The sequence below is a fragment of the Triplophysa dalaica genome, chromosome 18, assembly GCF_015846415.1.
Source record: "Triplophysa dalaica isolate WHDGS20190420 chromosome 18, ASM1584641v1, whole genome shotgun sequence".
Lineage (NCBI taxonomy): Eukaryota > Metazoa > Chordata > Actinopteri > Cypriniformes > Nemacheilidae > Triplophysa > Triplophysa dalaica.
Genome location: NC_079559.1, coordinates 21,209,954 through 21,233,200, shown reverse-complemented (window position 1 = coordinate 21,233,200; position 23,247 = coordinate 21,209,954). Strand labels below are relative to the sequence as shown.

The 23,247-nt window shown below is 38.3% G+C and overlaps 1 protein-coding gene across 1 annotated transcript; it reads right to left on the bottom strand.

The window, feature by feature from the left end:
- Window positions 1-638: 638 nt before the first annotated feature.
- nadka (NAD kinase a) lies at window positions 639-15,552 on the bottom strand. Its single transcript, XM_056729759.1, has 12 exons — window positions 15,320-15,552; window positions 14,318-14,469; window positions 12,415-12,498; window positions 11,851-11,980; window positions 11,660-11,765; window positions 11,161-11,246; window positions 10,869-10,971; window positions 10,342-10,484; window positions 8,867-8,966; window positions 6,511-6,668; window positions 6,353-6,435; window positions 639-1,871 (listed from the first exon to the last, which is right to left on the bottom strand). The coding sequence occupies exons 2-12, from the start codon at window positions 14,467-14,469 to the stop codon at window positions 1,733-1,735; spliced, it is 1,284 nt and encodes a 427-aa protein (XP_056585737.1). The 5' UTR covers window positions 15,320-15,552; the 3' UTR covers window positions 639-1,732.
- Between the last annotated feature and the right edge of the window lie 7,695 nt (window positions 15,553-23,247).

The window sequence follows — 23,247 nt, the reverse complement described above, 5'->3', positions numbered from 1 at the left end:
TGGCTGCTGTTATTATCCCGCTTATTACACGGCTACTTGCCACATGAGAAAAAAACTGGACATAAAATGTTCATTTGAAATATTTGGTTAGCTCAATTTTACTGAATGCAGACCTTCAGTGATGAAAAGAAGTTTAGTTTCAATCGGGCAAATTGGTTTTGTCATATATGTTATTAAAAGACAGATTTATAATTCTTTTTTGTGAAATATTAAACTGCCCCTCTCAAAATGATTAGCCACATATGGATTACAGGGTGTTATTAGTTTTGGGCGGTTGTTATTTGAAAATAACAAACCTTGGAATGTCGCGACTGGCCAATCAGAATCAAGCATTCAAATGAGCCATGTAATAAGTAGCATTAGATTTATCTGTCGTGTTCTAGCAGTAACCATGTGTATTTATGTTTGTTATTGATTTCCTGAACACGTGAGGTAAACGAGCAGTGTTTGATGCACCTGTGATTCATCTGTTGAATAATACATGTTGCTTTGAATGAGCATTTATCAAAAGAGCTCTTTCACAGCGGACACATGCACGTGCACTTTTAACTGATGTCTGTTCCTCTGATGTTCTGTGCTCGTCCACACACCATTATTTAAGCATCATTCTTAACAAACAAGTAAGTGCATCAGGACAATGTGTTTTAAAAACTGGGATGTCATTATTATTAGCGATAATACAAAGCACAAGTAGACAAAAATACATAGAACCTTTTTTTGTTTATACAATAAAAAAGACTATTCTTTCAAACCTGGAATGGACAGATCGTACAGTATTTTACTGTTAAACAGGCTGCTTAAGAATACAGTGGTTTAAACAAAGTCCAAAACATTCTTATGAATATTCATGTTTACATTGATATATGTAAAACACTCGTAGGTTAGAAGTGCGCTGTAAATAAACACAGTATAAGAGAATATTTTCCCTGAATGACAAGAAGTTGATGCGATGCTCTACATGATATAAGGCACAAAATTCACTTATTGCTGTATTCCTTTAAATGATCCCGCCAGCCAAAACCTGACAATACACGCTACACACAGTTCTAATGGAAGGAATTCATATGGAGTTATTAAGTAAGTGTCACAAAACCTGTCAAGAACACATCCAGGTCATACTTCCCCCTGACATCTCAAAGACACAGATATACACAAGAGAATACATTTTCCTTGTTTTAAGACCATCAATATACTGTATATTATACACATTCACCAATTCTTACCATACTGTGAAATCTCCCAATTCACCCACTGAAGAGGCATTACTGTAATGCAAAGTTACGTCCTAAATCGCCTTTTATATGTCATTTAAAGTAACTCAATTTTACAGTGCTGATCGAATACAGTAATACAAATATGTAAATGATAAAAGCCCTTGAGATTGATGAGAAGAAGGAGACCTGGAGAGAGAGACTACTTGAGAAACTGAAACTATTGTCCAACACTGATGACACATGAGACACATCCAGGTTATCATACAATCTCTCTCGCTCGCTCTTTCTCTCTCTTCTGTCCACACGCTGTCTCGTCCGTACTATTAAAAACTGATCAAATAATCAACGAGACCTCATCTAACATGTGCCATAACAGCTTTATAAAGGTAAAATACCACCTGGAGCATGTGACGTGTTTTCATGACATTTACCTAATACAGGTCCAGAGCGGTTATGACCGACACAAAAATCCAAATCTTAAAAAAGAACAGGACATAAAGTTTGTTGAATGTTGAATGTCAGTCGTCCTCTTCATAATGACTTTGTTTCTTACGGACATTCCAATGCAAACATTCGGCCAGACTCTCAAACCAGTCATTCATCGGATCACGGAAACAGATGGAGGGAACCGGGAAACAGGATGTAGTGATGGTGATACTGCGAGGAAAAGAGGATTATTGCAGCGAGATGCTTGACAATGACCTCACATGTTGACTCACTCCGTTCAAACTATTTTCATTTACTTCCTCAATGACTCATCCATGCCCATATATCCAATGAATAAGTCACTTCTTTGTAAAGCCCTCAAAACCGAACAGTATATTTGGCATCATTCTGGTGGTATTTGAAAGAAAAATATATTTTCGTACATTTTGGGACTCTTTTTTTTTAAATAAAACATTTAACATATCAAGTTCCTTAGTGCACACTCCTCATTGCTCCCTAACTTGTGTATAGATCGACAAGTTCTCGCCATAAATAAACACACCTGCAAACTCAGAAGAGGTGAAAAGCATTCGGGGGTTTAATGTTGTGTGCGGTTGGATTGGGGGCATCCTCCGCATGAGACAAAATGTGTCATTTGAACAAGTAAATTATGCAGTCTGGTGCAGTCTGACAAAGAAAAAGAGAAAATTTGCTTCAATAAAAAAAATAACATGACGTATGAATTTTATACGCAAATGAGACCAGTGCCACTGGCGTTATGAGTCGAAATGGGCACGGCCTATTTTGAGCTACAGGAAAAAGAAGTGAAAAATATTGAGTTTGGTCGAATTTGAGATTTTCATAAAAAAAGTACATTGTCCTCGTCTTGCGGTACCAATGCTCCAAGTTGTAATTAAAGAGTAAGTTACATGAGATCATGAAAATTACACTTCATGCAGTCTGTTATGTTGCCGTGTTTGAAAGTAAGCAGTCTGCCAAGTTTTAAGTCCGAAGGTGAATGAATAAAAAAATGATTGTCTTGTAAAAAAGGGAGTCGACTCTGAATCAGGCAAATGAAACGTGACCTAGTCCGAGTCTGTAACCGCCGCATATCTACATCACTAGAAATAGTCCTCGCCTACGTTTGCTGGGACTGCAGCAAAAACACTCTCCTCCCCTAAACACTGTCGCTCGTTCGTGATGTCTAGACCCGTGTTCTACGATGTGAAACTAAGTGCGTCTTATTTAAACTATCAAAGGAAGAACTTCTGAGGAAACAATGGTTTCAATTCATTTTCAAATGACACCAGACGAGTATAAGCCCAGGGTTTTACTGTGCGCGTCATTTCACTGAAGATTGCTTCAATAATCTTGGCATATATTAAAAGACTATCCTTGAAAGAGGGAAGTATCAACCTTATTTGGACCTGTTAGCTCTCCCGAATCACAACCTGTAAGTGTGACTTATGTCTGTGTTTAGCGAATGCATGTAAAGTTATTTCTGGGGTATTACAGTTTGTTTATTTATCTAGCTAAGAACTCGGATAATTTAAGTGTTCAATCTATTATCGTCTATCTTTTATCTACTATCATCTTCTGATGTTTCTTCTTCAGAGTCAGCTAATACTGGTAAGGTAAAATCCCTGCCATCTCTATATACACTGTATATAATATCCAACCACATGTAAACCATAATCCTGTAATGATGGTAGGAGCTCCATTTGCGACATATGAGGAATTCGTTTGACCAATCACAACAGACTACACCATCTGTCCAATCACACGACCCTAGGCTAACGGATATGAGGGTATTAAACAGATGAATCGCGGAACTAATCATTTGAGTCAGTCAAGAAATAAGGTAAGAATAACTGCCTATTATTACCACATAATAGTGTTTTTACACCTTCTATGTACATAAACTTGTTGTTGGACACTCCATAAACCAAAGAAGGACCTTAAAAATCATATGCTACTTACTCTTTAAACATAAATAATAATTTTTTTCATCAAAATCTTCTGAGAGCTGCACCTTCCTAAATCTTTCTTAATACAAAGGATGCGTGTCCATCATAAGCAAATTGCTAAAGCGTCTGCAGGATTGAGAAAATAACTGCAGGACTGGTGTTTGATGTGAGTTATTAAGAGCTTAAAAAAAAAGTTTAAAAAGCAGATACAAGTAATAGAAAAGTTATCCGCTAGGTTCCTGACGACATATCAATGTATTAAGATGTGAATTGATTGGTCTCTAAAATAATTATTAATAATCATCTGTAAACTAACATCACAGCTTCTTTGACTGAAACTTCGGACAGATATCAATCCCACCATCGAAATGCCTTACTGTGTGTTCCCACCAAACGCAAATGAAGCGTTAAGCATGAATCAGTTAGATGTTAAGTCAATGCAAAGATGCGATAGAACATCCTGCGGCACGAATGAGGCAGTGCAAATTGAGCATTTCGGCTATTTGTCGTGCATAATGCGTTATTCGCGGTATTTGAAAAATCTGAACTTTGGCGAAAATTCTCGTCACGTTAACCAATCAGGAGATTGCTCTAGTAGTGACGTGATTATGATGTAGCGAGCGGAGGCAGAAATCCTAAACAACAATGGAGGACAAAATCATTGTTGCTGTATGTGGATACCTGCCGCTGAACGATACATCATACTTTTATAGAAACAGGAATAAAAAGGATCTTGCTCAGAATAAAGTAAGTGAGGAGGTCGCACAATCTTGTCAATTGTAAAAAACGCTCTTCATTCAATTTGAGCTATATATATATTAGTGGTGGGCCGTTAACGGCGTTAACAGCGTTAACGCAGTGAGACTATTATCGCGCGTTAAAAAAATTGCCGCCGTTAATCTATTCTCAAAGTTGGGTTGGGAGCTGGGTCTATACTACGCAAGCTATGATGACTTTCACCTTGATATTTTAGCGCGGATGTATACCAGCTTAACTGCACTGTACGGGGCGAGAACGAGATTTTTCAACTCGCGTGATTCGCGTCATTCGCGGAAGAAGAAGCAGCCTCATCATCTCATAAGCAGGGCTTCATTCGCGCGATTCGCGCAGCAAGTAGGTCTATTGGCTCTTTGCATTAACATATAAATCACTCGCGCTTGACACGCCATTCGCGTTTGGTCTGAACACAACATAACATTACTGTGAAATGACCGCATCAAACGTGACGTGCTAACATGGATGCAGCTATGAAGCCGCCGGGTTTGTTTCAGGGAATATTAATTTTTAAGAAGCTTCCCAATAGAAACATCGACAAGACTAAGGTTGTTTGCACCTTATGCAATGCGGAATTGGTTTAAAAAAACACTTTCTCTCAACAGGTAGTGGTCTAGCTTTAGTTGAAACCAGTAACTTTGTATTGAGATCTAATGTATTATGGCTCCTGTATGACATATCGCTTGTTGCTCCCTCACTCTTTGTAAGTCGCTTTGGATAAAAGCGTCTGCTAAATGACTAAATGTAAATGTACTGTAGGAGCTCTTCCAATCTCAAGTACCACCTAAACGCAAATCATCCCTTAGCTAATGCGGAAGTAAACACAAGTTCATCTTATTGAACATCATTTAATTTTCATCACCAATTATCATAGTAGAACAGCTTTCTCAAGCAGTTTGTGATGCATTTTGGAAACAGGAGATGAGCCCCTGGTCTAATGCGCCACCTGGCTTGAGAAACCCCTTCTCAAAGACTTACTTTTAGTCATTATTTGGCTAGCACACATATTCTGAATGCCTTCGGCAGAATTCAAATGAGCCATTTTAATCTAGATTAATCTAGATTAAAAAAATTAATCTATGCCCACCACTAATATATATATATAATTATATATATGAGAATGGAGCCGCCTGGCCGAAGCCCCTCCCATGATGTGAATTTCTTGCGCAAACAAAGCAAGTAAACTCAAAATACTCAAGCGTCCAACTACACCCGAATAACTTAGAAGGGCAGAGATCTATAAGTAGAAATTAAAAATTGGCAACTGTCTCCCATAACATAGCCGTTTTGATCAAACAGTCGAACTGAATAATAAATATCAATGCCATTTTTTCTTTATCCAAGGCGACACTTTGCAGGCGCAAAAATTACGTTTATAACGCAGCCGCCCCTGATGCTATGATGGTGCATGTATCTGTGCATTGAATGTTCAAAATATGGCACCAGAGGACTAACAATTATAAATCACTAATGACCCCCCCACTCTTCGGATCGATACGGTTCACAACAATGGCATATTTTGATTCAAAACTGCGAATTTGGCCAAAAAGCAGCGAGTTTGCAGGTATGAATACAGCCCTAGATGCTGGAATGGCATTTAGAATAAAACAATAAATCAATCAATCAATGGCAGACTCTGCAGTGGAGGTGTCAAGTAACAAAAGGATCACATACATGTATATTCAGTCTATTTACTGCATTCCTTAACTTCACATCATGTAAAGATCGACTTTATGTTAAAGTGGCTTGCCATAGAGGTGTATATTTCATATAACAATATGAAAGCCGCTTTGGACTGTGTTACTCATTGTCGCCTTTTAATTATAAAACAGACATCAATATTAAAGCTTGACATGAAAACCTTCTGTTGAACAGTTATTATGTCGAGACTAAACAAAGACTTAAAAATTGTAAGCAATGGGGCATCAGTCCGTGAAGGTTCACAGCGGGTGTGATGTTCATGTCACTAACCTGTCTCCGTGTGATATCTCCTGACGGTTTCTGCCATCGAGAGACACCCAGGCCGTATTTCTGGCGTCACAGCACAGCATAATCTAACAGAAGAGAAGAGGGTTAAGAGAGCGTCTTCAGGCACTCCCTCACAGAGAGAGAAGAGCAGCGGTGTTCACCTTCAGCTCGACACCAGCAGGCACTATGATGGGTCTGAAGGACAGCGAGTGCGGGCAGATGGGTGTGATCATCGTTGCCGGAACATTGGGATGGACCATAGACGCGCCAGCCGCCACAGCGTATGCTGTACTTCCTGTGGGCGTGGACACAATCACACCTGACAGACACACAAAACAGACACGAGGACATTTAACTCATAACTCTTACAAACTCAAATCATATCACTGCAAACAAAAAATAAGAGATTTTGGAAAACACTGTTTTTATTATTAGTTTATTCTACATTGATTATCGGTTTTATGATTAAACCTCACTTAACGTAAACAAGGCTTAAACCAAAAACATAATCTAGGGTAAACATCATCTTAATATAGGTCTAAAATGCTCGCAATCCCAGAAAAAAATGCACTTTTAAATGTTTATCTACCAGAAATTGAGTCGCCAGCGTGTGTGCAGAAACACCCTTTAATTATACAAATCGTGATCGACTGCGAGTGGATGCGACCCCTAGGTCGGGAGCTAGAGCTCCATGTATGCAGAAAGGATGAAAAATCTGAGAACCGGGACCCGGTGGCCTGTCAGTATATCATTGGTTTCACCCAAAAAAAATCTCAAGATTGGATCAGTACAAGCTGTCTGCGATCATGCTCCATCTCTGGAAGAAGTTAGTATTACACATAATTTTTAAAATGCCTTTCTTAAATAATGTGTTTAGCAGGTTAGAGGCTGTTGTTTACATGTTTGCGGCTAAACCTGAGACTTTACCTTGGTCCAAAGACATGTGTTGTTTAGTAACGTTAGTGGTAAAACGCATTAGCCCATTGGTTCAGAAGACTTGTGACCGGGATCATTTCTGTAAAGCTTCTTCATTACAACAAAAGAATGTTTTATCAGTGTCTTTCTCTGAGAGTTCAGTATTTTCTAATATGTCCTAAGTGCGACAATACTTAGAGCGGACAGAAACAGAGTTCACATTTGTAAGACAACCTGGTTGCTGATCTTTACATACCTGCCTGACATATACTCATATTTACCTAAGTACTCACATTTTATACAGCAAATATTTTTCTTGTCTTTTCCATTTAATTCGTATTAATGAACAAGGCAACAAGCAGATTTTTATTGCAGTTGTGTATGGTTTTGGTTGGACAGGGCATTACAGAAGTAATTGCGCTTTCCGCTATTTTGCTTGTCTTGATGTCATCCAAAGCGCACGTGTAAGCGCTCATATTTTGCATAAGGGGAGGGGAGCAGGGGTTCATTTGCATTTAAAGAGACACACACACAAACGGCACGTTTTCCATTGCAGACACATATGGCCTATTTAACATCTTGTAATGAAAGATATGTGGTGTATTTTGCGCTGAAACGACACAGAGACATTCTGGCTGACAACACCACTGACTATTTTTACATTGCAGAAACCCCCTGGATTTGTGGCCCTTTAATATCCTGTTATGTTTTCTTTCAATGGATGCAAGTTTCATTGTGGGTGAATTAAGGGTGTGACACACGTATGCTTGTTCATTCTCAAAAGATAAGACTCGCAGACACACACATTAAATAACCTGATTTTCCCATCAGAAATATTTTGGCCTCACAGATCAGACACCTTCCATTGTGCAATAAATCCTGTCACTACCCCATACGGCCCAAAAACACGATTTTTACCGTGGATGCGTGAAATTGCATCTACTTGTAATCGAAAATTCACGGCAGTTTAAAAACCAAGTTGTTTGACACTACACGTTCCATACCGGAAATCATCAACTCTTTATTAAACATTGCACTTAACATCTAAAGACATTAAACACATTACAAATTGTAAAGGTTTGGAGAAACGTTTGTACACAATGAATCCTGTTAAGAGAGGAAAATCGTTTTTCTAGTATGTTTTATGTTGCTTTTTTATTTTATTTTACACTTCCAATGAAAATCCAACATGACAAAATGTTAAATGTCAGAGGTGAGAATTTTATTTTTATTTATAAAAGATAATAGCTTATTATTAGTGATTCTTTTCTAAAAAGCTTAGATGTGTTAGACACCATTTAGTAATGTCTGTGTGTTTTATTTATATGTTATGCTCTAAATATTTGAGCATAATTTAATAAATGTCTGTATTTAAGAAACACACAGACTTTTCAGAATGAATTTAAATGTATTTATTTATGCATTTGTTCCTTCTTCTCTTTAGTCATTCATTCACTACTCACTAACAAGGAATTAAAAACATGAGGAAATAAAGTAAACCAGTCCTTCTCATAATCCTTCTTTCAGCACATACGTGGGTGCCTTCACACCTTTAATGCTTTGCTCAAGAAAAGAAAACCATGATGTTAAGGACAAACTAACCGTCCCCTTGAACAGTAGTGATGAGATGACCATCCAGAAACAGGTCAACATTAGACAGGTATGAGGACGGACCTCTGTCCACCACCACTTCATTCAGCACCTGACACAGAACAACAAACACACAGATAGAGGTCAGACTCTGTATTCTGATTGGACGAGCTGTGTCATTGTTAAATGAGAATAAACACACATAAGACTGACCGCACATTCTGTTTTTTTTCAGTGTTTGTTTTCTTTCCGGTGCTTATGTACTTAAATCTGATCCATTCACACATTGCAACACGACTGGATTATTGCTTTAATCAGGATCACACACACACACCTTAGACAAGCTCAAACACTTCCTTATAGCCTGTTATTGTACACCATTTACACTATTACTCATGAATTCACTTTAACTCATTTATGAACACATGTTCCCTGTACGGCCGTGCGGTAGACACACGCGCGCGCACACAACTTTATGAACGTTTTGATGTCAACAGGTTCCAATAACTGGATATCCTTGAATTGAAGTAACATAAACTATTTCAGTACACTTAAGATACTTACATGAAGATAGTGCAATGTTGTTTTGTTGAATCAGATTAAGTCAACGTTAAATCATTCACTTTATGAAGTTCTATTATGCTAAAATTTATATTTTACATGAAACCAATATAAAATAAAAATGTTCTCAATTAGTTTATTCAATAAAGACATCCAAGAACATTTTTTTATTTGATACATTTTTATTAATAATCAAACAAAACTTTAATTTGTCTTTAATAAGAAGAGATTGAGTTAAGAGAACTCCACAGAGTTCAAAGTTCAAATGTAAGCGCCCACGACCTTACCAGAGGCATTGCTTTTCTGAATAATGGTAGCCACGAAAATCTTCAAAACCTTCAAGATAAATGAACATTAAACACTAACAAGTGTAGTAAAAAATGTATAAAAAAACTCAAATTAAAGAAATAACTTGCATCATGAAAGCAGTCATACGCAAAGCATCCTGGGAAAGAAGTCCTCTGCCAAATTGTAACAATTTTATGTTAACACAACACAACTCCTTTATGTGGTGCCAACATGAATGGATTCAGTTATATGACTAACCCAATTTCCCAAAAGTTGTGTTGATTTAACTTGAGTCTGTTAAGTAAATTGGACAAGCGGCAAAAAATAATTTGATTTATTATCTCCGTGGGGACAGTCCATAGGCATAATGTTTTTATACTTTAAATACTGTTTATTTTATCCCATAACAATAAAGATCATAAAGAACTTTTAGCATTTTTACAAATATCGTTCGGTACGATTTATAAGTTTTTTGCCCATGGTGACCTCAATTTTGGTCTTCACCGTGACGCGAGTCTCCATGAGTTGGTATGCATTCGGGTTTAGGTCCCCACTGGGATATAAAAACAAGACAACACATAAACCGCGCGCACGCACACGCACACACACGTGCGCAGGTGTCTGTTGCTGCTACTAACCTGATATTGCTTAGTTCTGCGAGCGGGCTCGGTGTCTCCTTTAGTGATCATCAGACTCTTTTCATCCATCGCTCCATTCTTCTCTCTGCACTCTTTCACCACCTTCACCTTCAGACGGGTGCGCAGCACGATCGCAGCATTACCTACAGAGATGAACAGACACACACTGAACAACCCTTCAAACAATATCACTAGATCTAATCAATCATACAGCAAAAACATGAAGGGCTGGTTTCTCATAAGACTATTACCAGACGAAAAATACAAGACTATAAACAGCATAAACTAGTAACTTTGTTTTAGCACCTTTTGTTTTATTGCTCCTGTATGACATATTGCTTATTGCTCCTTGAACTCTCTGTAAGTTGCTTTGGATAAAAGCATCTGCTAAATGACTAAATGTAAGTAAAAATCCAGTATCATTGTTTTGTCTCAGAATGCACACAAGAAATGTTTTATGTAGAAGAATGTTGAAGAACACAACCCCCCCTTCACAAACTGAACACACCCTCATCCTCACCACTTACCGTCAATAACCTGTGTGACCTGAGACTGATATGTGTTGAAGTCAAAGGGTGTGAGAAACCCCAGAGAGCCCAGATGAAAGGCCATGACAGGAGGAACACTCTCCTACATCACACACACACACACAACGGTCAGCATTCTCATCTCAACACAATGCGCAGAACTTTAAAAATGAGTTAATTTAAAAAGAAACAGATTTATCCGTGTTATATTTTCCTTCATAGATTGATCAAAACAATGACATCATCATCACGTTTTCAAACATGACATTTGCCTATAGAGTGGTTTTCAAACCTGGAAAAGAGAAGAAGCATATAGTAACGTGCCATCTCCTCCCAAGCATATGATAAAGTCTACATGACTGGATATATCATCATAATCTGTAACACACACAAACACATTTCAGACAGATGGAAAGAAGTTTCAATTCTTTCACAGTCAGAGGTGAACAGATTTATGTGATGTGTACAAAAGTTTTTATTTTTGTATTTTGACGCATTTCCGAGTGAAATGGAATATGAAATACTGAGTGTGTCTTGGCGGGCCGCCAGTTGACTAGCCCTGGTCAGGCAGTATACACTTTTAATAATGTAAGGTAACGGAGGTCTCAAAAGTAGTCTGAAGACTGTTTGCTATTTTGTTTATGTTGGAATGAGAAGTAGTACTCAGGATGACTCTGGGTAGCCGAATGAGCGATGCGTTGTCAGTTTAACCGATTGGTATTGGGCCGTAATTGAGCAACCAGTATGAAGTATTCCAGAAAGCGGTGTAAGAAGTTTAAATAATGTCTCACCTTCTCTAAAAGTGCAAAAGTTTTTAGTGATGGAAGTGAAGCTTTCGTCATTGGCAATGGCTGGATCCTCCAGGACTTTCCACTCCACGTAAACAATCATACTTTTCTGAGAATATCAAAACAAAAATACATAAGCTCAGAGAACACTGAAGTGAAGTACGTTTATGGTTTCGTGATGGTGCGCTAGTCACCTGTGTCAGGAAGATGCAGAGCTCTTTGAAAGGCTGCAGCAGACTGGCGTCTCGGATTTTCTTGATAACAAGGACACTTTTGGGTGGCTCACTCCATGTCAATCTCTGACTGGCTGGATCTTGAATATACCTAAATGCAAAGAAACGCACACTTCCATCATGTGTTTATTACACATTACAAATTTCGGACTCGATATGCAATGGCCTTAAGAGTCAGGTAAAAAAAGTTGTAATAATTATCGCAGCGGGATTACTCTTCTCTACACACAAACATCACCAGCGTCATTCCTGTGGGAGTGTTTACGGTTGGTTAACAGAGGGTGTGTGGTGCAAAAATTACCAGCTTTACAGCAAAGTCAAGATGCAAAATGTTTTGACAGTTATGTAAACATCTGTCAGACAGCGCATGTGTTGAACACTAATGTGACAGAAGAAACATGCGCACTGCTCTTTACTTTGTGCTTAACTCAATTACAATACAAACAAAACAATAAACCTACCTGTACAACATGCATTCAGTGGCATGAATCGCTTTGCTTTGAGCTTTATCAAGTAGACACTTACATGATCCCTTTAGGGTTACTCAGCATGTAGGCTTTGGGTCCAAATGTGGTGACGGGACTGGGTCCATGAAGAGACTGTGTTCTCCTTGAAAAAAGAGCAGAGAGTAATGCTGTTACATGCGTGACTTCACTGACAGCATTTCAAACAGGATTCACACCGTTAACCTCTGACATGATAACCAGCGCGACCGTGAGATGTTTAGATAATGTCGCCTCTGACCGTCTCATTCTGACACGACAGACTGAGCGCTGAGACTAACTCTAGACAGAGCAATTCTTCCCCTAGACTCCCATCTTCATTTTTCGTTTCGATTGGTGGAGTGTCACATTTAGGGGAGTGGAAATGTCCCCACAGTAACAGAGCGGTGTTCATTCAACAACGTGTCGAAAGTTTATGCCATGAACCTCTTGTAAAGTGTGCTCAGTAGGAAGTACTCCTCCATCTAAAATCACTTGTTTATAACAACATTCGGTAAAAGCAGAAGTTTCGCAAAAATGGAAAGACTGACATGCCAATAACAGAACTAACGTAATGATGCAAAAGCATGGTAACACGATCCCTGCACAAATAACTTCCTTAAATACACCATGTGTTTTATAACTCAACCGATATCATTTCTTTTCAGTAATCTACACTGTTGTTTCAGGTGATTCAACTGTGAAAAGGTATTTTTCAGTAAGGCTGTTTTGCGATGCAAAACGTTGTGAAACGCACCCTAGAAATAAATTCAAATCAAATCTTACTAAAAAACTGAACACACATAAAAAAAGGAACGTTCAAAGGTTTAGTTCATCAGATAAAGACACGTTAAGTGTGCGGTAATAGCTTATGAACAGGTCATATCTGTTGTTTTATCAAGACTCAACTCTTTCATTCACACACATTTGACATGTCCATCTCAAATTATATTTCCCACTCATTTTTTACTTAAAGTGAAGACAAATGACTTGACAACAGGCGTGAAACGGAGTCATACATTTTGGTAAATGCATTTGTTTGGTGATTCCAAACATGTTTATTTTAATACTTGGATCAACAAATGTCCTTCATAGGCATTAAAAAACAAAAGGTCTGGCATGTTTAAAGGCGTTCGTTTTAAAACAAAACAAGACCTTAAAAAATACTGTTACCGTCTAAAAATGTCAAACCATAGCATGTTACACGGTTTAACAAAATAATACTAATAATAATAATAATACTACTTATAAAGAAATATAAAAAAATGTGTTCGTCTGGATGTCATTTGGAAGGTACTGGCAGATGTGTTATTTCAAACAAAATAGAATATTCTTATTTCTTTAGAACATCACATAATATGTGACCCTGGACAACAAAACCAGTCTTATGGGTCGATCTTTGAAATTGAGATTTTTACATAATCTGAAAGCTGAATAAAAAAGATTTCTATTGATGTATGAGGTGTAGAATAGGTTAATGTATGGCTGAGATACAACCGTTTAAAACTCTAGTTGTTTATCAGGGGCACTGTGGCAGGCAATCCATTTACAAAAAAAAGGTTTTTATATAATTAGGATAGGAAATTTACAAAATGTCTTCATGGAACATGAACAATGATTTTTGGCATTAAAGAAAAATCGATAATTTTGACCTATACAATGTATTTTTGTCTTTTACTTAAAACGATCCCGTCCAACGTAAGACTGGTTTTGGGATCCAGGGTCACATATTTGAAGACTTTTACTCTACTTAAATTACAACATGCACTCAAACAGAGCTGTATACATATTTAAATACATATTTTCTTCCTTTTGTCTCTACTGTCTGTATGTTGTTCATATGTATTTTGAGTTTTTGTTTGCATGGCACAGTAGTTTCCATTTGGGATTAATAAAGTCATATTTCAGTTTATTCCTTTTCCCTTTCACTGCCAGTTTTGTTGTACCTGAACTTGGCGGAGCTGTGGTCCGAGGATGAAGACAGACTCCTGGCTTTAGTTCTGCACCGCAACACTTTCTCACTGCCATCACAGGCTGAGCAGCAGTACGGACGTGTCTCTGAATTCACTGTCCAGTCAGACGCTTCACAATTCTCCATCTAGAAGTAACAAATGGAAAACCCTGTCAAGTGTGACCTCATTATGTTGCATGTTCAGTTACTATATGACCAAAATAAATATAAAAGTGTGGAACATTTCATAAGAAATGACTGACACAGACTATATCATACAGTTTAAAAAACCCATTGGTCAAGCATCTAAACACAGAATACACACAAACTATCTGAGGACACTGATAGAACCGCCTGACGGTACAAACCGTAACATCGCGATTCTAAGCTGATCTAAACTCGTGATTTTCCTCAGACACATGATGACAGAATATAGAAAACACGACTCGCTGTCTGCATGAAGATCACTGACCGGACTGCCTACAATCAAACCTGAAACATCTAAAGAACATCATCTATGTGATCCTCTATGGACGTGTATTAAAGCGCAAAAGAGGGTCTTCAAATATTTGTAAAACTGGCCTGTTTGACCACATCTTTAACATTATGGAATAAATGATGTCAAACATTCTTGAAAACTCATTATCTCTGCCTATCTGGACATCAAAGAATTTCTAGAATTTACTGGAGGGGTTTTACACCGAGTGAAGTACTTTGTAAACAGTTAATGTCTTCAAAACTAAGTGAACTGCCAAGAAAACATTTGAGGATTGAAGTCGCCTTTATGACGGTCGACAATAAACCTGGTGAGGTTAAGGTTTGGCAGTTCATTAGGTGAACGTCATATAAAATACAGGCAAAGGAACGACACCTTGCACGTATTTGTCACAACTGACAGCGTAATTTGAGATAGTAAAACATGACAATAAAGAGCACGTAAACAGGTTAAACGCAGGTTAAATTCTTGCTGATGGGATTATCGTTAACGTAAATTTACCTCAAACAGACGTGACACTGATCCTTTGGGCAGTTTACTCTCTCTCTCTCTCTTCTCTCTCTCTCTCTCTCTCTCTCTCTCTGTGGTTATTTAGAGCGGTTGTTGTCCCCGCTGACTCTGAACACACGGTGCCGATACAGAACGTCCATAGCTGTCGGTGTTGCGGTGGACGGGAAACTAACCGGTTGAACCGTCTCTTCCTCACCTGTCATCCGAATACAACTGAACACTTCCTCGACATGGCGTCAGCGCTGTAGGCAGCACTCTGATAGGCGGCTCGTGGCCTTTCTCATGAATATTTATTACGTAATGTTCGTCGCGCGAGCTGATTGGCTTACGGCAGTCGCTGATAAGAGAGCTCTAGCCAGTATGCGAATCAATGAATCGTGCTATGCAGAAGGCGTGACTAATGCAAATGAAAGGAAAAATAATTGGTTTATGCCGCGTTCGAGACAGGATCTTTTAGCAGAACTCACAATTAAACGCAGTTATAATGACATCACACAACACACTTTTAGAAAAAATATAATAATGAAAAACATTATAGGCTACAGAAAGAAAAGAGAAAAGAATTTGCGACTTCACATTAAAAAAAACATGACACAAATGATTCAAAGGATTGATACAAGGCTTTAAAATAATTCAGTTTTTATTGCTTTATTATTTCTTATATCTGTCTAAGCATTAAAGAAGTGAACTCATTTTCTATTTTAAATTGATTGAAATTAGTTTTTTTGAGACTCGTGAGGACGCGGAGGACACAGTCCGCTTATATTAGAGATGGAACAGTAAAGTACTTGATGCGTCACTCAGTCAAATACACGCAAAGCCTTTTCACTTAATAGTCTATTTATTTTAACGTAGCTTTGGGGTTAAACGAAGTAAAATGAAACTATATTTTCAAATTTTAGCTTTCATGTTCCTCAGTGGTTAGAACAAGGCGCTGGCAATGCCAAAGTCAAGGGATCGATCCCAGGGATTGCACATACTTAAATACTTAAATAAATGTGCAGTATAATGCAATGTTAGTCCCTTTGCATAAAATCGTCTGTCAAATGCAGCAATATAATCTTATGTTAAATAATATGACAAAACTCAACCGTTCTTCCTGTCCTTGTTATGTAAAAAATATTAAATTCTGTCAACATGGATGCTCTGGTGTTGTTAAGAATAAAATGAAAATGGAAAATACAGTTTAAGATGTTTGTACAGCAGGGAATATATTAAGCAAATATTTTAGTCAAAAGTAACATAACTCCAGAAGAAAGCGCTCCGGCCTACAACATTAAATAGAAATTGAAACTTAACTTTGCCATTAATTAAAACGATTTGCCCAGGAACAAATGAGAGATTTATTATATCAAAGCTTTTCTGTTGGATATACCTAAAATGAATGATATCTCATGTTTTACTGCTACGGATACATCAGAGCCAGACGTGAGATTCAGAAACACTTGCCGGCTGTGAGGTGATGCTGTTATTTTAGATATTGTAGAAAAGATATAGAAATCAGAAATGATCGGTCAGGTGTTGATGGAAGAGATGTGTTTTCAGCCGATTCTTAATGATGGCCACAGAATCTGCTGATCTTGTAGCTGCTGTACGGAAGTTCTTCTTCTTCTCCTTGTTTGTTGCAAGACGGATGTTGTAATACACTGCTTTGCGAAAGGGCAGAAGTTAAGTTACGTCATCGTGGAAAGGGTGTATTCAAAGGAGAAAATGAGTGGCCGTGGCTTGTGTAATTTCACTGCAATTGATTGGATGTTTAAAAACAGCTGTTGCATTGATTTTGAAATGAAACTGGTAGGAGACTGACAGTAGAAAGTTAATGGATTCTCTGGCCAAGCCGTCTAGTTTAAGTCATTTCAGATGGATAGTCATTTCAGGGCGGAAGTGCATTTTCAGATTTTAACTGAAGATTATAAGGGTACATGAATTTTTAAAAGAAGATGAGTGTCGGAGCCGATAGCCTAGCGGTAAGTACTCCAGCACGTTGAGCAGTTGTGCATCGGTCGATCCTCGTCTCGTGGTCCTTTCACGAACCCACCCACTTCGCTTCCTGTCCTCTCTACAACTGAGCTATACAATTAAAAAGGCACAACGCCAAAAAAAAGAAGATGGCCAACATTGATATGCTTAATACCATAAATGCTGCAATATTTCATGAAAAAATAAGAATCTTAGTTTTTTAATTTCACTGGGACTGCACATTCAATCAAATATGTCGTATTTAACATATTTCATGTTTTACGTGTTTTTATACCTCAGCAGACATATGTAGCCAAAAGGATTAAAAGTGAAGTGATTACTTAAGTTTAAAAATGAGAGGCGAGAAATTGTAAATTTGTTTAACTCTTTTGGCAATGTTTATAGAAAATTATAGAAAACTTTTCACCTCTTAAAATCATGTAGAAATCATTTTAATGAATTTGATAGGTGTGAGAGCGCAAAGTGTTGCCATAGCAACATGGTTCCTTCTGTTTTCTTTTCTGCCAGTATGTCCTACGAAGGACATCCCGTTTAATCCTAAACTGAGTATCCTCCGTATACCGCATCCATTAGGAGTATAGTAAAAAATACAATGGAAGTCAAAAGTGCCCAAGAGCTGTTAGCTGTCCTACATTCTTCTTTTGTGTTCAACAGAACAAAGACATTAATACAGATCTGGAACAACTGGAACGTGAGTAAATGATGACAGAATTTTCTTTTTTGGGGTGAAGTATCACTTTAAGAGGAGCCAGGACCGAGCTCAGCTGTGTTGAAAGAAGAAGAAGAAAGTGGAGCTAAGACTAAGAGGAAGAAAAGAGGAAGATGCACTGAGGATTCTTTTCTGGCTCTTCTGAAAGAAGACATGATTTACCAAGGGCAGGCAGGAGAGAGACGGGACAGATATGAAAGATTTTCTCTCTTCTTGAAAGAGAAATTCAGATTATTCAGATTAAACATTTAAAGTTTTCTTGTTGTGTCGTCTGGTAATGTTTTGGTAGATTTAGCATATTCCATTACATCTGTTGACGAAGTTTAATATGTTCACTTCCGTTCCAGCCATTGTAGATCGGTGGCTTGTTGTTTTTATGCCTTCATTGTTACTGACAAAGCATTACTACTGAGTTCCAGAAAGACGGTTCTTATTTATTGAACTTGATTAATTGCACTCTAATGGAAACCTGTGTTTTTTCAGGCTGTACTGGTAAAACTTTGTGCGCTTATAATGCATTTTATTTTCAAAATGAAATAAACATGATAAACAAAAAGAAACACACATTTACATTTATAAAAAAGCAATTTACATTGGATTATACTACACATTTGTTTCTAAGTATGTGCAATCCCTGGGATTAAACCCATGACGTTGGTGTGGCTAGCGCTATGCTCTAACCACTGAGCTACAGGAAAGTCTTACATGAAGAATCCTACAAATACAAGTATTCAGGAGGTCTCTGGATCAGACTGTCAACAATGGATCTGCAAACACCTGGTATGCTTTTGAAAATGGAACCATTTTAAGTGACACATCATTGCAAATCATCACCACTGTGTGGAATAGGCGAGTTTTGTAAATGTGTGTTCATTATATTTAATGGAAAAATGTAGTCATGATCCACTGGTGCTTCCTGAAGTGTTGAGACTTCTGCTCTGTCACACCATGCTGCTCCTCTCTGGCTGTTCTTGGAGAGGCTGTTGGTCGTCCTGTGAAACTGCTCAATCTTTCTCTTCAAGAAACGTCACCTACTCTTATGCATATGCACATGCAGGTGAGATATAGTCAAATATCTGGTTGTTTTCCGAAAAAACTGGGCAGCAATGGTAAAGGTACGTAAGTAGCTGGAAAGACAGTTTTTATTCATTATAAACATTACAATGACTAACTTTTTCTACAATGTAATATTTCATTACCTGTGTGTGAACTTCAAGTTCATGCTCCTGAAGTGGGATTTCATTATTCCAGAAGGACGTTCGATGACCGAGTGGCCTCTAGAGCAGCGCTTCTCAACCTTCTTGACTGCAAGTTGCCCACTGTATTCAACAATATCCCCCCTCACAAAAACTCAAAATGTCTACGCAAATAAATATTTCAGAGCTTGATATTAACTGGAAGTGTTTATTTAATATAAAAATAGACAAATAATAAGAAATATCTTGGATTTTAATGTATTTCAATGCTCATTTGGTCTCATTTTAAATTATTAGTCATCCTACGGACCCACTGTGGGCCTTGTTGAGAATCCCTGAAGGCTTTGAAACCTTTCCTCTGTCATGCCTCTCACGGGGCTCTTGTGTGATAAAGGTCCAAAGAAACAGATGCTAATGCGGCATCTAGTTATTTATATCTATGACAGAATTGACGAAGCAGTTGCCAAGCGACACAGACTCAGAAACATACAGTGGTGCAGAGATACTCATGAACCAGAACTAACAGTTTTATAATGTGCTACAAACACTTGTGACCTCTGAGTAACAAGATTTCATTACTATTTATTGTAAATATATAAATGAGGTTACGTAAAAACACGCTCTATCTTTTGACCTAGCGCTACCTAACGATGTCGCTGGCAAAGATACGAGCACAAAAGGAAGTTGCATGACTGGGAAATAAATTCCAGGTAGCTTGCTCCCTTTTCACAATGAAGCGGAATAGCAGGTGTATGACATCTGTCATCTTAAATTCCACCCTTCAAACCGACTGCGGAGGTCCCAGGGAAACCGTAGTGACTTTGCCATGCGCTCTACTAGACTGTCTCATTCTAGCGTTTAATGTTGAGGAGGACTCTAGCCTTCAAGTCTTAGAAGGACTGATCTAGGCAGGACACACCCTCGCCTCCCCAGGATGCGCCCTTGAGTTTGAGAAACAGCCGAAGTCTTTGTGTATAATGAGTGGGCCTTGATACCGTAGCTCCAAATACTCAGTAGACTAGTCTTATTTTAGTTTGCTTTGTGGACGTTAAGTTTAATTCAAACTTTGAATTGGGATGAAGCTTTTGTGTGTGCTGGGTTTCTAGTCGTGTACTAAAGAAAGAGACCTGTTGACTGCTGTGTGGAATTCTTTGCATTGTGGGTTTATGAATCTACAAAGTTTGCGGCCTATATTGGACATATTGTGAATACAGATGTGGTTTAATATTTGATCATATCAAAGATATTAGTGTTGATGTTTATGCCAGGCCAATCCAGCCTGTCATGTATGTATGTCCTATGTAGGAGTATACACAAGGCGGCGCTGTGACTCCAATGTTGTTGATATTGACACACAAGTAAATACAGATCTGAGTTCAACCACATGTGTTCTCCTGTCTTCAATACATTACACAGCCTTAAGAAGTGGACTGTGAACTAACCCTTATCAAATTTTATGTGAGTGACAGTAACTGTAAGAATAATAGTTTGTATTCTCATCGACAGTAAGCAGGTACTCTTAACATATGGTTACTGGACAAATATATGATAGTATACACGCTGATATTATTATAAGGACAACAAACAGACGTCCTTTTTGATATGAGGTCGTAGTTTCAGACTTTATTCAACTGGAGCCAAAACAGATACACAGGCAGATGAGATAGAAACTGGTATGATGAACTTATTGCAGACACCAAATGAAATCTGTTGGCTGAAACCTTTGTATGTCTGAGACCTATACGTGCACATTGTGTAAAACATTTTCAAACAATCTTCATTTGTGTCCAGCTAAAATGAATGGTAAGTATATTTATCCCTTTAAGTCACAAGAGCACAGATGTGTCCCAGAGGGAAGGAAAATGGTTAAATTCGGCATGAAACGTAAATAGAGATAGTTTTTTCTTCCGTATCATGACGTATGTCCGAGTGAAACTTAGTGAAACGTCTGAAATGAGCAATGAATGTAGTGGAGCACTTTGTTGGCAACACCCAACTTTTAACGATCCGATCACTACCAAAATCGAGCCAGATTTGTAATCCAGGGCTGCGTTCAGCCCCATGCCTAAACGTTTTTGAAACGGAAATGGTGGTTAAGTTAAACACCTTGATCTGATGACGTAAGAGTTGAACTTTGGCAGCTGAGAAGGCCATTTGTTTTTGAAGAACTTTCGGAGGCTGATGAAATCTGTGTTTAACGTGTTAATACTTCAAAATACATTTCCTCTAATATCTTCAATTTTTGCATATACCAAGCTGCAGAGGACACAGTTGTGTCGCAAATTGTTTTTGTAATGAATGGGACGGATGGCTCTATATCCATCAACTTTCAAATATTGACGGTCAACCATCTCATTGCTTATTCTCCTGTTTGCCAATGTTTGTCAGCAATGGCAGGTTCAAATACACTTGAAAAACGAAGTTTTGTTTTTAGTGTATTACCAAACATTTCCATTATTCACAGGTTATGTTATGACCACTGAGTCTACATAGATAAAGCTTTGAAACTTTCCAGCCAGATGTGTTGGAGTGGTTTATGTCTGGAGTCTTCAAATGCACGCAAGGAACACCTGCTGGTAAGTGCTGGGAAAAAAATTGTCAGGAATGTCAAAATGTGTGCTTCCTGCCATGTCACATTACAAAGACTAGACACATTAACATAAACACATCTCAAAATATATTTGTATTATTATTTTCTTTATTGGACATGTCTATTAAGTTTTGCATTACACATTTCAGAGCACTGCCACCAGCTTTGACAAAAAAGTAGCTATTTGTGATCAGTGTTCTTTCATTATCGTTCAACCCAACATTTCTCTCAAAATCTGAAAGCCTAGCACTTCAATTATAAATCATCATTGTAAGCCTACCTTTGTAAATCGGGGTATGTTCAGAACATGGGTTTGTTTATTATTTACCAGACAGTTATGGATTGAGGCTTTAATTTTGAGGCAAAATAATAGTGAAGTATTAATTTTCATTACTAGTTAAATGGAGTTTGTTAGCACTGCAGAGGAAATTATCCAAGAATCTCTTGTTTTGGCCTAATACGTTTTAGACAGACCAAACAAATAAGCAGTAAACAAATAAATACAGTAAACAAGCTAAAAACCAAGAATTATGTTTGTAAACGACCGAACCTTAAAAGCCAGCCTTTAAGAAGACAAAAGTGGATAGAGGCATGAAGCCGGTCAGCATCAGAAGGAAGAATGAGTCAATTGTGGGAACATGACACTCGGTATGCCTACATGTGCAGTAAACATTTTGCCACTGGTAAGTCAAATATCCAAATGTTAGTTATATATATTATATTTCTGTAAACTAAGCTGCAGCCGACTACATTTCCCTCCAGCGAGCGTGCTATTAGTTCTCACAGTAATATTGTCACCGGGTGCCGAAGGTGGAACTAAAAATGACAGCGTGTGTTTCCCTGGGGGCATACTTCCGGGCGAACGACACTGTCATGGCCGCTTGGAAAAGTCAATAAGGGAAATTGCGGCAGCTGCATCGAATAAGAGTCCCCCAGGTCGGCGATTAGGACGGCCTGTTAGAATGGATATAAAAGCAGGGCTAAGAGGATCTAAAACTGAGCGTTTGGGGGAGAGGAACAAGACGTGCACAGACACGAGCGAATGGAGTGAGTGGCCACGACTGGGCACGACTATACGAGCTGGCTGGCTGGGAGATTGACAGTGGGAACAGAAAAACTGCCATCTGGAAGAGAGCTAAGTACCAGATTTCAACCTACTACAGAAATGCTTCGTCTGTGTTCATGGAGTTATTAGGATAAACCGGAAGAACCCTGGCGGTATAAGCTATTCCTTTTCTTTGTGTGGTTGAAGTTGGTGATTTGAGGATATGTTTGTTTCCTCGGATAAACGCTGCACAATTGGAAGCACGCCACACCCCTCAGACCCCCCCCCTCTTTGGACACCATACGAGCGGCTGGCGGAGTGGCCCAGGCGGAATGGAGTGAAGGCTTAAATCCACTGTGAGGTACTTTGTAGTGTTGCAGTGCTTACGAATTGAAGTGT

What these genes read in the sequence shown, in the direction of transcription:
- nadka (XM_056729759.1), bottom strand. Translation starts at nt 14,469, where the DNA reads ATGGAGAATTGTGAAGCGTCTGACTGGACAGTGAATTCAGAGACACGT. An exon ending in AGTAACCCTAAAGGGATCAT is followed by an intron (nt 11,981 to 12,414) that starts GTAAGTGTCTAC and finishes CTTTGCATTTAG; the next exon opens with GTATATTCAAGATCCAGCCA. An exon ending in CTGCTGGTGTCGAGCTGAAG is followed by an intron (nt 6,436 to 6,510) that starts GTGAACACCGCT and finishes CTCTTCTGTTAG; the next exon opens with ATTATGCTGTGCTGTGACGC.